The sequence below is a fragment of the Talpa occidentalis genome, unplaced genomic scaffold (genome assembly GCF_014898055.3).
Source record: "Talpa occidentalis isolate TD23 unplaced genomic scaffold, MPIMG_talOcc4v2.1 talOcc4.84, whole genome shotgun sequence".
NCBI lineage: Eukaryota > Metazoa > Chordata > Mammalia > Eulipotyphla > Talpidae > Talpa > Talpa occidentalis.
Window position 1 is genome coordinate 4,976 of NW_023605239.1, and position 14,360 is coordinate 19,335.

The window sequence follows — 14,360 nt, forward strand, 5'->3', positions numbered from 1 at the left end:
GGGGAGGGGGGTGTCTCAGTAGTTGGATAGCTGTTTTTCAAAGGGGCATTTATCTGTTATAATTCTCGCATACCTGTATGATTCTTTGATTAAACGTGTTCTCCCACGAGGCTGTAAGCTGCAGTTAGGCAGGGACCATGCCTTTTTTGACTGTCCTGCTTCCATAAATCCTTGTCGAATCAGCGAGGGAGTGGAGTGGCCAGGCTGTTGAGTCCACGAGTGGTGAGTGAAGAGCAGCGGTGCTTCGTGGTCGCTGGGCCGCGGTAGCTCACGGAACTCACACCCGTCCTGCCCCCGCAGCTGACATCAGCCTGGCCTCCTGGGGCCGCAAGGCGCTGGACATCGCGGAGAACGAGATGCCCGGCCTGATGCGCATGCGGGAGATGTACTCGGCCTCCAAGCCCCTGAAGGGCGCCCGCATCGCCGGCTGCCTGCACATGACGGTGGAGACCGCGGTCCTCATCGAGACCCTCGTAGCCCTGGGCGCGGAGGTGAGGCGGGCAGGGAAGGCCCACGCGGTGCCCGCACAGGCCCGTGAGGCGGGGACTCTGGACTTGTCAGCCTGCCCTCACCCTTTTTGGTGACTGGCCTCCACATTTTCTCCCTGACTGGGAAAATAGCTCCTGGCTGACTGCGCTCCGTTTGCCTCCTGAGCTATGGGGGGGTGGGGGGTGGGGGGGAATTGAATTCAAAGCCCTGCGGTCTTCCCGCAACTGACTCCCGTTGGCCGCCCAGGGTCATGTGCCTGTGTGAGGCCACGCCTGCTGCGGAAGGATGGCTGCTCTGATTGGCTCAGCCTGGGTCATGTGTGCAATGATTGACAGCTCCTTCAAGCGCTGGGAAACCAGGAGCAAGAGACTTGCACCGGCAGTTCTTTGCCTTGTGGACTTATGTCTAAGCAGGTGTTTCTTTTATTCCCTCTTTTTCTTAATAAACCTGTCTTTTAAAAAATTTTTTTTTAAAGTTTCTCAAAGAGGAGGCAGGGCAGAGCAGCCACAAGCAACAGTATTCTAGGGCCCACTCCTTGGACCTCCTCTTTTTAAGTATTTACACTCTTGGTGACCTTTTCATGACTTTACTGTCTGTATGGTGATGACTCCCAAATAGAGTGCCTGGATTTCTCCCTGGAACTCCTGATTTATATGTCCAGCTGCTGGTGTATTACCTCTGCTTGGTCATCTAATACATATCTCTACCTCAACTCGTCCTATCTCCCTGGTTTTTCCACACACACCCCTCCCACCCCTTCCTGCAGTCTTCCCCACTTAAGCAAATAGAAACTCCAGCCTGTGGGTTCTCTCAGTTCGAGAGCCTGGGGTCATGCCTGACTTACACCAGTAACAACTTATCTTTCAGCAATTCCTGCGAGCTCAGCCTTCAAAAGAGACCCACCATCACCTCCACTGCTGCTGCTGCTGCATTTCTTTTCTTTTTTCTTTTTTTTTTTTTGTGGGACCCTCGCTGGCGGCCAGGGAATGAACCCGCGCTGCAGAGGCTGTGGGCAGCCTCGCAGCCCCGCGCTCAACTGCTGTGCCACAAGGGGAGGCCCGCTGCTGCATTTCTTGTCTGAACTTGTAACCTCTCCTTCACTCTTTTCCCTTTTCCCTCCACATGGCACCAGAGTGATATCTTAAATCACACATCGGCTCTTGTCACTGTCCTGGCTCCTGCCCGTCCATCCACTCGGGTCCCCAGCTTATGTTAGCACAGCCAGCTGGGCACAGATCCCGAGCCTTTCACCCCGACCTCCAGGGCTTTCCCCTGTCCCTGTCCAGTGACCCTGGTGCATTTGAGTTGTCCATGACCAGCAGCTCTGTGGCTGCCTCTTCCAGGTGCAGTGGTCCAGCTGCAACATCTTCTCTACCCAGGACCATGCAGCAGCTGCTATCGCCAAGGCAGGTATTCCAGGTGAGTGCTGCTTGCTGCTGGAGAAGGTGGGAATGCATGAGGAGGCTCTGTTGCTCTCTCTATGAGCTTTACCAGCTCCTGTGGTGACAGATTTCCCCGTGGCAGGTTTGAGGACTTATGGCCACAGAACCCAAACCTAGTGATCCATAGGAAAGAGCTGTTTTGTCCCACTGTCGTCCAATAGATTTTAGTGCTTATTGGCTCAACTCAAATCAGGTGACCAGGGAGGTTGGGATCTTATGATTGGAAATCACATGCTGTAGAGGAGGCGAAGTTTTCCTTAAAGAGTCTGTTTCCAAAAGAACTGGGGAGGGATACTGAGCAGAGAAGGAGCTCCGTGTCTAGGGGACTGGCAGAGGACTGGACCTAATGAAAAGGAACTTTGTCAAGCTGCTGGGAAAATGGACACATTTTGCCTCAAGTTGGTGAGGGGAGTGGTTATTCTGGTGGTGATTAAATAAAACGTTCCTGATTCCTTCTAAATAGCCACAGGTGGAAAGGACAGAGGAGGACCCTTCCAGAAACTGATCAGGCCTGGACAGCCATGTCTCTAACTCCTCAGCATTGGTTGGGCTCCTTGGCCCTTTCTGGGAAAGCCTGGTTTTCCAGACTGTTGTCTGCTCTGGTTGGGGGAGGAGCAGCTGGTTATGTCCTTGCCCCACACTTGTGTCCAGGCATAACGTATGGGATTCTGTGAGGGAAGATGAGTTGGGGCATGAAGCAGAGCAACGTTTGGCACGGAGAAAGTACTTCATACATAGTAGCTGCTATTAGTAATTTTTTGGCCAGACTTTGTCTGGGCCCACTTACCACAAGATTGCTGGGTTCTCAAGTGCTTTCGGAGCAGAAGGAACCTTGAATCTTGCCTTGTGGGCCCACCTGAGTGTAGCTGCTGCCCTGCAGCACCCCCTTGTCAACAGTAGATACTGTGAAGAGGAACTGTGCTCACTGTGGGCTGATGTACTTGGGACAGACAGAGGGGCTGGGAATAGAAATAACTTTTCAGATACCTCTATCTGGGGGGCTGTACATGGCCTTCATCTCATTTAATCTGAACCCCCACTTATAGAAGAAACCGAGGCTTACTGAGGTGAAATGATTTCCCAGTCACATAGCCGTAGAGGACAGAGCGAGGATTTGAACTCAGACCTACCTGGCCCTCGGTTGTGTTCTTAGCACTGTGGAGTCTTCATAGGGGCTGGAGGTGGCTGGGGATGGGAATTAGGAAGGAGATAGTATTGGCTCTGTCCAGGTAGGTCCCTGGAGCAAGTGCCAGTGAAGTGGACAAGGCCCTAATATGCCACTCACCCTCCAGTGTATGCCTGGAAGGGTGAAACAGACGAGGAGTACCTGTGGTGCATTGAACAGACACTGTACTTCAAGGATGGACCCCTCAACATGATTCTGGATGATGGTGGTGACCTTACCAATCTCATTCATACCAAGTATCCACAACTTCTCTCAGGTGAGCAGAGTGTGTGGGTGGACTGGGTGATGGCAGTCTGTGTGAAGGCAGCAGGCCTGGCTTGCCAGGACATATGGTGGCTTAGGCAGAAGGTTCTGTGGAAGATGGGAGGACAACAGGCTGCTGTAGGCATGCTTGGGCCTGGTCTTTTTACTTCTGATGGTGTGGTACTAGGGTGAATGGGGAGGCCCGGCTTTAGTGGTCCAAGGGCAAGCATAAGGTAACAGCTGGGAATAGCAGAGTGGTGGGGAAGAATGTTATGAGGATAATAAGTGCAAAGGCCCTGAGGCAGGAAAGCCTGGACTACTTAGGAAACAGAAGAAACCAGGGCACTTTCCACTATAGGACAGTATTATGGGATAATGGCTGGAACTTTAGTGAAGGCCAGATGTATGAGGACATGGTAAGTCAAATAAAAAGAGTTTAACTTGATCCTGGAAGTAAAGGGAATTAATTAATTGGAGCATTTTGAAAAGATTTCTCTGAAAATATGTATGTTAAAAATGGCTGCTGGAACATGGGTTGTGGCTGAGATGTCAGGTAAGAGAGGATGGTGGCCGGCACTGGGAGTGGTGGTAGAAATGGAGAGGTCAGGAGTTGTGGGCAGATGGAACCATTAGACCTGGTAATGGCAGTGATTCCCTCATTTTGGCCTGGTGATCGGGTGGACTTTGTTATCAGACACAGAGATGGGAACCTGGGAGAAGTAGCTTTAGGGGGCAAAAGTGAAGAATTTGGCCAATGGGTGTGGGTCCTTGGAGGCTCCTGGGGCCTAATCCCAGGTCCCCCAGCCCCTACCTCATCCTACATCCATTGTGCAGCTCCTTCCTGGCCTGAGCTTCATCCCCTCCCTCTTGTTCAGGTATCCGAGGCATCTCTGAGGAGACCACGACTGGGGTCCACAACCTGTACAAGATGATGGCCAATGGGATCCTGAAGGTGCCTGCCATCAACGTCAATGACTCCGTCACCAAGGTGAGCCCATGGGCAGAGACCGCTCTAGCTGTTGGCTCCCAGCGCAGCTCAGGGTAGGCCCCTGGAAAAGGCCTGAAGGAAGGCTCCAGGCTAGGGACACCTGCAAGGGGGAGGGAGGATATAGATTGAGGATAATGAGGGCGTTAAAGGGGGGAAGAGTTACACAGTGAGGCTCAGAGCTGGGCATCAAGAGCTTTAAAGTGAAGCAGGTTTTTGACCAGGTAATTTCTCCTAGTAATTGATCCTTGAAAAGCCTGGACTGGCAGAGGAAGGCGAGAGAGAAGGGCTGAGGGCTGATCAGGGCAACGGCCATATGAGTACACTGGCTGGTGGGGAGAAGTCACAGGAGGTGATCATCCCAATGCCCACCAGGCCAAGATGCTGAGAGTGGGTCCAAGGCCCCAGGACTTTGCCTGTACATGTCACCCCTTGTTGCCTCTCCTTTCAGAGCAAATTTGATAACCTCTATGGCTGCCGGGAATCCCTCATAGATGGCATCAAGCGAGCCACAGACGTGATGATTGCAGGCAAGGTGGCAGTGGTAGCAGGCTACGGAGATGTGGGCAAAGGCTGTGCGCAGGCCCTGAGGGGTTTTGGGGCTCGTGTTATCATCACTGAGATCGACCCTATCAACGCACTGCAGGCTGCCATGGAGGGTAAGATAGGGTGAGGGTTGGCTCTCTGCCACTGGGACCAGGGAAAGGCAAGCCCACCCCGGATGACCCATGATTCCTGTCTCTGCACAGGCTATGAGGTGACGACCATGGATGAGGCTTGTAAGGAGGGCAACATCTTTGTCACCACGACCGGCTGCGTTGACATCATCCTTGGCCGGTAAGTGCCAGCTTGGGGGTCTTGGGAAGTCAGGGGTGAGGCAGGCTTGGGTGGCTGTCTTTTGTCCTAACAGTCTCCCATGGGCTCTGGCTCCCTGCAGACACTTTGAGCAGATGAAGGATGATGCCATCGTGTGCAACATCGGACACTTTGACGTGGAGATTGATGTCAAATGGCTCAATGAGAACGCTGTGGAGAAAGTGAACATCAAGCCCCAGGTGAGTAGCCTCAGCCCTGTCAGCTGGGTGGCACGTGGAGGGTGGAGGCACCATGCTTTGGACTGGCCACCAAGGCAGGCAGGTGAGAAGGCTGTTGCAGCCTGGTCACTGGGATGGATATGGAGAGGGTCTGGTTTCAGCGCCAGGTTGATCCTGAGTGCGGCTGGAGTTGGGAAAGGTGTGAAGCAAGTGAGATGAATGTGGTGAGGTCGCTGCTGTAGAATGAACACTCTTGTTGCTGTGTGGGGAAGAAAAACAACGGAGTTGGGGTTGGGTGGGCAGAGGCTTCCGGAGGATGCTGTTAAGGTCCCTGCAAGGGACTTGTAGGTTGTGGGGACCGGATGGATTGGATGTGGAGTCAGATGGGGGAAGAATCGAAACATGCTAGATTTTTGGCATGAATAAAAAGGGGGACCATTTACTGAGCTGAGGAGACATGGAGCTGGAGAAAGAGTAGGCAGTGGGGAGTTAAAAGATGAGTTCCTTTGGGATATGTGCCATTTTGGGGGGGGGATTATGTTTACTGGGGCAGTTTTTTCCTCTGCTTATAAAAATAATGCATTTCTGGGAGACCCTTTAATTTCAAGTAGCAAGAGCTTTAAGCAAACTTTTCGGAGTTTCTCCAGTAAGTAATATTCAGGAGTTAATTAGGTTTGTACATATGGATATTTGTCACATTTTCCACATTTGTGGAATACACCACAATAAAGGGAGCACTCGGGTTGGTGCCAATGCTGTCTTCGAGACGTATAGAAAGTGTAGGCACAGACACCCGAGCAGCAACGCCACAGGCCCAGGCAGGAGCACAGAAACTCCCAGGGGCATTAGCAAGCACCCCTCCCAATATCCACCACATGTCTATCTACCCTCCTGGTGCTTCTGCGCTTGGGCCCTCTGCCCCAGTGTGGGAGTTCCAGCACTAGCCTAGGGGTACCAGTTCCTGCCCCGGGGAGGGCACTCCATCTCTCTGCCTAGGAGGCCTGGCACTCACCACAGCATGGGGGCGGGCAAGGCATGCATCCCTGGCAGCCAGCCAGACTGCCTTCCAAAGAGGCCACACAGAACTCTGTTGGAATGATGGGCATCTCTCCCCTAAGCTGCCCTCTAAAGCCTGACTCTCGATCCCCCTGAGATCCTCAACAGTCTTGCCAGCCTTCTTCCCAACTTTATCTCCTATCCAGCCTCTCAAGGACCTGCACACTTGGGTCACCCTGGATCACTCCCTGAATACACCACATTTCTGCTTCTGTTCCTCCATCTGGAGACTCCTTTTGTTTGGAACAGTGACTAGCCTTTTCTTTGCTCGAGATCCCCTGCCAAGCCAGTTCCCTGCTTGTGCAGATCTGTAGTACAGCACCCGTCCTATTGTAGTTGGAGTCACTGATTTTGGTCTTTGGCTCTGTTGTCCTACATGAGGGCAGAGTCCAGTTTGATACACTGCCTATGGGGGCTTGGTTCAGAGAGGTGCCAGTGAGTTTTCCTGAAGAAGGGATGCTCGGTAGACCTCAAAGACCTTTCCTTGAACTATAATAGGCCTCTTGGAGTAACCTGGAGACCTAGGCTTTCGGAAAGCTGTTTGAGAGGCACTGTGAGGGATGACAGGTGGCAGGAAGAGGAGGGAAATAGGTAGAAAAGCGAATTTACATGCGTGTTTGTGTAGTAGAGAGATGGAAGACTTTTGGGGGATTGAGGCTGATGATTCCATTTCTTGTTTATTCACTAAACCAGGGCCTCAGCCTGGTGGAATCACTGAGTAGCCACACCACAGACAACTGATATTAAAATCTCAGTGAAGCAAAAGCATCACCATTTTAAAAACTCCTACTGTGATTCACATTTGCAGTTGAGGTTGAGCACCACTGCATTCAATTGTTAGTGAGGAAGGTGGTTGAGATTCTGGCCAAAAAGAAGTCTCAAATCTGTCCTCGGACTGCAGGCTCAAGTTGCAACCACTCAAATTGCAGTTCATGGCTGTGGATGAAAGACTAAACCTTTTAAACTTCAGTATCATTATCTGTGAAATGAGAATAATAGTAGATTATAGGTCTATTAGGATTTAATGTGATCTATGTATATATACATATACATAGTTTATGTATGCTCTTAGCCCAGGACCAGTGGATATAATAACAATGACAGCATTAGCTACTACATATTAAATACTCAGTAGATGCCAAGCTTGGCGCCGAGTGCTTTACATGTGCCAACTCAGAATTCTCATAGCAGACATGTGAGATCTACAGCTCAGAGTTGCTTAAATATTCACTATTGTTAATTGTGTGTGCCAGACCCTGAGCTGGAGGTCATTCAGGGTCTTCATGGGTACTGTTGGAAGCAGGGAGGCCTGTTGGACAAGAAGGGTGGGTAGGGGTGGATAGTGGGAGCACTGCCCTTCCAGCCCTCATCAATGTGCTGCCAACTTGCAGGTGGACCGCTACCGGCTGAAGAATGGGCGCCGCATCATTATACTGGCCGAGGGCCGGCTGGTCAACTTGGGCTGTGCCATGGGTCACCCCAGCTTTGTGATGAGCAACTCCTTCACCAACCAGGTGCTGGCGCAAATTGAGCTGTGGACCCACTCAGACAAGTACCCTGTCGGGGTGCACTTCCTACCCAAAAAGGTGGGTTCCCTTCTCCACCCTAGCCCAAGTGTCCACGGAGTTTATAAAGTGCATACTTTTCTACCGTCTTATGGGTCCTCATAGGGTCCTTTATAGGACAGAAATCATTTTTTCCATTTAACAGGAGAAAATTGAGGCCCAAAGTAGGGAATGATGCCCATGGTGGCAGGGCTGGGTAGTGAGAAAAACAAGTATTTAGGAGTGTACACACCCAGGTTTAAATCTCAGCCTCACCACTTATAGGCTCTATAACTGGGGTAAGTTACTTAACTTCTGTGTCTCATTTCCTCATCTATAAAATGAAAGTAATACTGCCTTCTTTAAGGATTATGAGGATTTCCTTAGATCAGGGATCACAAACACACATGCCCACAGGTATTGGGCAGGTAAACAGATAAAGTGGTTTGGGTGGAGACTGACTGAATAGCCCATGTCCCAGCTGAAGGGGGTGGCTGCCTGTCATCAACCTGGAACCCAGGCCCATTGGTCCAGGACTCCTGACATTTTAAGAGAGTTCAGACATAAAGATCTTTGTATGAAATACTCAATTTTAAAATAGGCAATTAACAAAAAAATAACCAGGCACTTCAGCTTGGACATTGTCTTTCAGGCCAGTGCAGCTTACAGACTGCAAGATTGGGGCCTTGGAATGAGATGATGCCACTAGCACTTGTGTGTGAGCATGACACACAAACTATGGGTGTGTGGTCACACTTCCGTAACAGTGAGGTTCTCTGATCTAAAATCCAGAGCTTATTCTAACACTCTGTACATCCTGCCCATCCCAGGGGTCAGAACTGTTTTAGTCCTGGCTTTTTTTTTTTTTTTTTTTTTTTGCCAGTATAATAGGTGAACTTAGCTTTGCCACTGTACCCTGTCTGGGCCTCAGTTCCCTATCAGCTCAATGGTTAGAGTTGTTCTTGCTCTCCCAGCTTGTGGCTACTGGAGAAGTCTCTTTACCTCTTTACCTCTATTCCTACCATCCCTTGAAAGATTAAACCTCGTAACAGCTGTGAGAGATCTATCCTCAAATGGGGAAATTGAGGTTCAGAAATTGACTTGTTCCCAAAACTGTCAAGTATTGGACCAGGAATAAAACCCATCTCTGTCCAGGTTGCTAACTGTATGATGCACTGCCTTCTGGGTACAGGGTGAGGGAGAAAGAAGGGTGTTCTAAGGTAGACCAGGCCAAGTGAAGGGTAGATGCAATGTGTACTTGGGAGTTGGAGACCTTCATTCTGCCTCCAGAACTGACACAGACTTGGGGCTGGGTTCTGCTCCTGCCTTTGCTTGCCTCCTGCAGTTTTGTCATCTGTTAAATACAACAATAAATCCTGCCCTCCTTCTGAGTGGTGTTTGTGAGGCTTTAATGAGACAGTGGGTGTGAAACCTCTTGGGAATTAACGCCCTGGCTGGTCTGTCGTTAAAGGCTGTCATGTGGTTATGGCATGGAACTTGGGCTCCTGGGGGCAGAGAGAGAGACCCCATCTAGAACTAGAAGCTGAGATGCTCAAGCGTTCATTCTTCTCTAAGGGCAACCACTTAGTCTTCTTTTCAGGTCCCTTTTATGCATTTCTGTGCTGGTCAGAGTTAAAAACCAGCCTTCTCTAACCCCAGCTTCTGCTCTCCTTGGTTCTCTTTCTTCAGAACTGCCTTGGAGGCCATAAGTTGACAGGCTTAAGATCAGTTTTGGGGCTTTGGAGCCAGAAGTACCTGGGTTCAGATCCTAGATCTGTCATTAGCTGTGTGACCTTGGGCAAGTCAGTCTACCTTTCTTGAGCCTTGATTGCCACAGTGTAGCCAGGATCCTTTTGGGTTACAAGTGGTAGAAACCCTGTTCAAATTGATACATTAGTTATGTGTTGCTCTATTATAACCCCAACTCAAGGACAGAGGATTTAAGGATATATTTTGAAACAACTACAACCAGTTTAACCAAAAATGAAACACTACTGGCTATATATAGTAGAGGAGTTAAAGGTTTAGACACTGGATCAAGGATTCACTGTCATCAGAGCTCTGTCTTGGGTTCTTTCCTTTACATTCACTTCACTTGTTAATTAGACGTACCATTGGCGAGCTGAGGCTAATTCCCTCCCTTTTAGGAATTCAGTAGACTGGGTTGCCCCTGTTTCTCCTGTCATGGAAAATATGTCCTGACCATAGATCAATTCAGAGAAACATTTCGGTTAGCTACTTGGGTTGGTGGAGGGTGAGGAAGGAGATGTAATTGATGGTCTCACCAGGACTGCTTAGAGAAGAGGATGTAGCATGGTTCCCTCTGAGGAAGGGGAGCTAGGCAGCCCAAAACAACACATGCACTGAGGCAGACTGTGAGGACAGAATGAGGTAACACACAAATACCACAACAGTACAGCTTTTTACCTCTACTGGCAGTTGAATGCAGATAAAGGTCCTAGAAAATGGCACTGATTCCAGGTCTTTCTTTGTTTTTTCCCAGCTGGATGAAGCCGTGGCTGCAGCCCACCTGGGCAAATTGAATGTGAAACTGACCAAGCTGACAGAGAAGCAGTCCCAGTATCTGGGCTTGCCCCGTGATGGCCCCTTCAAGCCTGATCACTACCGCTACTGAGAACCAGGCCTGCCCTTTGTCTTCCAGCTGCTGTCCTTGCCCAGTCTCACCTCTCTTGTCCAAGAGCAAATGGCACCAACTTTGAGATTGGTTTGTTATTGTCTCCTATTGACTCCCAGGAGCTGGTTGCTCAGTCTTTTGCCTCTGCTGCATCACTCATACTGTTCTAAGAATGTTGGGGAATTAAGACGCCCCTCAAACCCTGGTCATGACAGAGGGTGTAAAGGAGACACCCACAGGAAACCATGAGCTTGGGGGTCTTGGAACTGCTCACTCATTCCTTTCTTAGACTGGAAGTTGGCAGTGGTGGTTACAAAGCCCATGCACTTTACTCTGGAGGTCCTCATCTGGCCTGTGGACTCTACTCATGTTTCTGGTTTGCAAGTTCACTGGCTCCTCAGCCCATACAGATGAGAAGGAGCAGGGAGGAACTGTTAAGAGTTGTAATGTTCCTGAGAGCCTGACCCAGGGCCGGGCATTCTTTTAGACCTCAGAAAAATGAGGTTGGTATTTTTCAGTTCCTGTTTTACAGTGGTTAGAATATACTGCTGGAGGACAAGGACAAGAGAAGTGACAGCCAGAGGTTGAGCAGGGCCAGGAAACATAAAAGCAGGCATACATCTGCCACCACGTTGGAACATGATGGATCCACAACTCTGGATCAAAAAGAGACTAATTTGGTTTTATAATGTTAAAGGAGAGCAGGAAAGTTTGTAAATAAAAATTTTGGTGCCGAAAAGAATTTTGAGCCTTTATTATATAAATATACTGCTAGTAGTGTATGGCATGAACAAGGGGTTACAGTTGTGTGCTGATGAAGCAGTGCAAAGATGAAGTCTGCAGTGTGGGGTGATAAGGGCTTCAGGCAGGCAATCCTGTGGTGTGAAGATGGAGCTCATCTCTTCAGGTGTAGCTCTTGTAAATAAGCCTGCTTTTTTTTTTTTTTTAACCCAATCTAAGACTGTCATTTAATAGGTGAATTTAACTTGTTTATTGTAACCTGCTTGTTTTTATTTCCTCCACCTTATTTTTGGTGATCCAGTTCATATTTTCTTTTTCTCCATTTTCACTTTGGGTTGACTCTATTGAGCACCAACTATGTGCTAGATGTTTTATAGTTGAGGTTTTTTTTTTCCTTCTCACAACAAGATTGCATTAATTTTACAGAAAACAATGGAAAAGTTTAGATATTTAAGTGGCTTTTCTAAAGTCACAGTTTAGAAAAGGCTTTATCATGACCAAATCACAGGAAATTGAGCTCCCTATTTGCCTAAATGGTGATTTACTGAATCCCTGTTCTGCTCTTGGAAATCAAAGAGAAATAAAAGCCCTCCTGGGAATGGTAACTGGAGGCTATTCTAAGGATCAACCATTGAATGAAAGACCTCATGGGGCTGCTGGGATATCTGAGACCTGACCCCAGCCAGCTAGGATCTCAAGCTAGAAACAGGCACACCAACTGTTACACCATCTTCTGGCATTTCACTTTCTCTGTCCAGCTTTAGAGTTCTGTACCAGGCAGCAGTAGGAGAAAAGCAGTGGGGAAGAGATGGTACTTGAAGGTTTCTAACAGGAGGGATTAAAGGCAAGGGCATTCCAGGCAGAACAGCTTAAGCAAGAATGACTAAGGCGGGGTGGGAGGCAGTAAGCCCTAACCTGCCAGCTTTCTGTGGGGAAAGAAGTTCTTTAAAATGGTTCTTCCCCACATTTAAAGGAACTCAAGATTCTTGTCACTTTCTTATGAAGTCTATGTTTTGCTTCTCTTCCCAGTAAACATACATGCAAATAAAATGTGAGAACAAAAAGGAAAAAGCAAATTAGGGAGACTGGGTTTTACCTTGGCTTGAAGTAGCTGCTCAGACATTAGTCAGTGTAGGATAGCCTCAGATCACAAGGATCTCAGGCTGTCAGTAGCAGCCCTGGGTTCTTAGCCAAAGCCAGTATACAAGCTTACAGGCATCTGAGAGAGGTTGTGGGAGCACATCTCGGCCTTTCAGAGGGTAAAGGAGTCAGGGGGCTCCATGATTTGGGCCTGAGTGAAATTACTGAGAATTATTTGGTGTATAATAGTACTGACTGACCTTCAAGATCAACTGGTTCCCAGATCACTTAAGACTGGGAAACCAGAGCCTCCCCAGTGGCGCCCACAGCCTCTGTAGCACCAGTTCGATCCCCGGCCACCGGCGAGGGTCCCACATGGCACGACAGACCTCTCCTGCCCTCCTGCTGCTCCCCTCAGCAGTGTATTTCGTCAGTCTGCCTGTTCTGTTGCCCGCTCTGGCTCTGGTGAATCCTCTCACCCTTCGAGGCTTCTGACTGTACCCAGTGTTACATAAATAAATAAATCTTTAAAAAAAAAAAAGACTGGGAAACCAAGACTACCTTGGAATCCAACATCAATGAATGCATTGTCTCCTTCCTCTCCTCAAGTTTCCCTCTATTTCCCAGTTCCCCAGGGGCTGCACTCCCTGCCTTCGCTTCCTAGGGCCCATCTCTATTTTTCTTTCACAGCCTCTTACATGTATACACAATGCAGAGTTCCAGATATTGTTAGACATTGGGATAAATAATGAGAAAAAGAACAAAAACTAAACTTTCCCCCTACGTGTAGTAGCCCAAAGACACAAAATTGTACTTTTTGATTTGGGGAGGAATCAGCTGCTCCAATAGCTTGTAAATGCAATCTCACCAACTAGTCAGGTTAATTAACTTTCTAGTAGTCGTGCTTTTATTACTGCTCTGTAGTCTATACAACCATTGTTCCAGATTCTAAAGTGGAACTCTAGAAGGTGTGAAAACCTTCAGGAGCCAAAGGAATGAAGGTATTTGCTGGGCTCCCCAAACAATAAGACATAATGGCATTCATTGTCATCATCACCACTATAAATATACTTCATGCATGGAAAATGAAGGGGAGGAACAAGTTTATTCCAGGGCCTCCCTTGGTGGTGCAGGCGGTTGAACACCATGCTGTGAAGCTGTCCACAGCCTCTGCAACACTGGTTGGATCCTGGCCGGCCGGTGAGGGTCCCACATGGCACTGCAGACCTCTCCTGTCTTGCCCGCTGCTCCCCTCAGCAGTGTATTTTGTCAGTCTGCCTGTTCTGTTCCCCGCTCTGTCTCTGGTGAATCCTCCCACCCTCTCGCACATCTGGCCTGAACCCCGGTTCTTGTATAAATAAATAAATAAATCTTAAAAAAAAAGTTTATTCCAGACTAATCTGAAATTTACTACAGCTGGTTAGGCTAATTCAGTTAAAATCAAATTCTTTTCTTGATTTATCCTATTCCTTTCACACATGGGAATTTGCTCTTGGCATTAAATTCCTTTATAAAGTTCCTATTGTTATGACTGGGGGTAATTTCCTGATGGTGGAGGTGCTAGATGTTTGGTTGTTCAAACAAATGGACATACTTAGAATAAGCACCCAGAGATTGCTAATTAGGTTGGTCTGTTGTCCAGAGTTCAGGAAGGGGGTTTAAGGCTCTTCTATGGCCCTGCTACTCCCGCAGGGCAGTGTTTTGAAGTATACTACTCCTGTAGAAGCGTAACTTTCAATGTCTACTTTTAAGAACACTGAAGTTTTTTAAAAGTAAAAGCATGCATGTATTTAAAAGTACTATGCACCTAATTTTAACACATTAGAGACCACCTGGGCCAGATTTTGAAATAAACCTCTTGTTTCTGTTCAATGGAACACTATTCTGAGGTCACGGCTGTTAAAACCTCTTAGCAACAACTTTTC

The 14,360-nt window shown here is 48.4% G+C and overlaps 1 protein-coding gene across 1 annotated transcript; it reads left to right on the forward strand.

Moving 5' to 3' along the window:
* The first annotated feature begins 281 nt into the window (after positions 1-281).
* Positions 282-11,561, forward strand: LOC119235045 (adenosylhomocysteinase-like). Its single transcript, XM_037498083.2, has 9 exons — positions 282-491; positions 1,833-1,908; positions 3,224-3,373; positions 4,236-4,348; positions 4,797-5,004; positions 5,095-5,182; positions 5,283-5,400; positions 7,827-8,021; positions 10,483-11,561. Exons 1-9 carry the CDS (start codon positions 357-359, stop codon positions 10,612-10,614), a joined length of 1,215 nt encoding a protein of 404 aa, XP_037353980.1. The 5' UTR covers positions 282-356; the 3' UTR covers positions 10,615-11,561.
* The last annotated feature ends 2,799 nt before the right edge of the window (positions 11,562-14,360 follow it).

Bases quoted from the DNA above. Each gene is read 5' to 3' on its own strand.
- LOC119235045 (XM_037498083.2), top strand. From the start codon at position 357: ATGCCCGGCCTGATGCGCATGCGGGAGATGTACTCGGCCTCCAAGCCC. The intron at 492-1,832 runs GTGAGGCGGGCA...TGCCTCTTCCAG, and splicing joins TCGTAGCCCTGGGCGCGGAG to GTGCAGTGGTCCAGCTGCAA. The intron at 3,374-4,235 runs GTGAGCAGAGTG...CCTCTTGTTCAG, and splicing joins GTATCCACAACTTCTCTCAG to GTATCCGAGGCATCTCTGAG.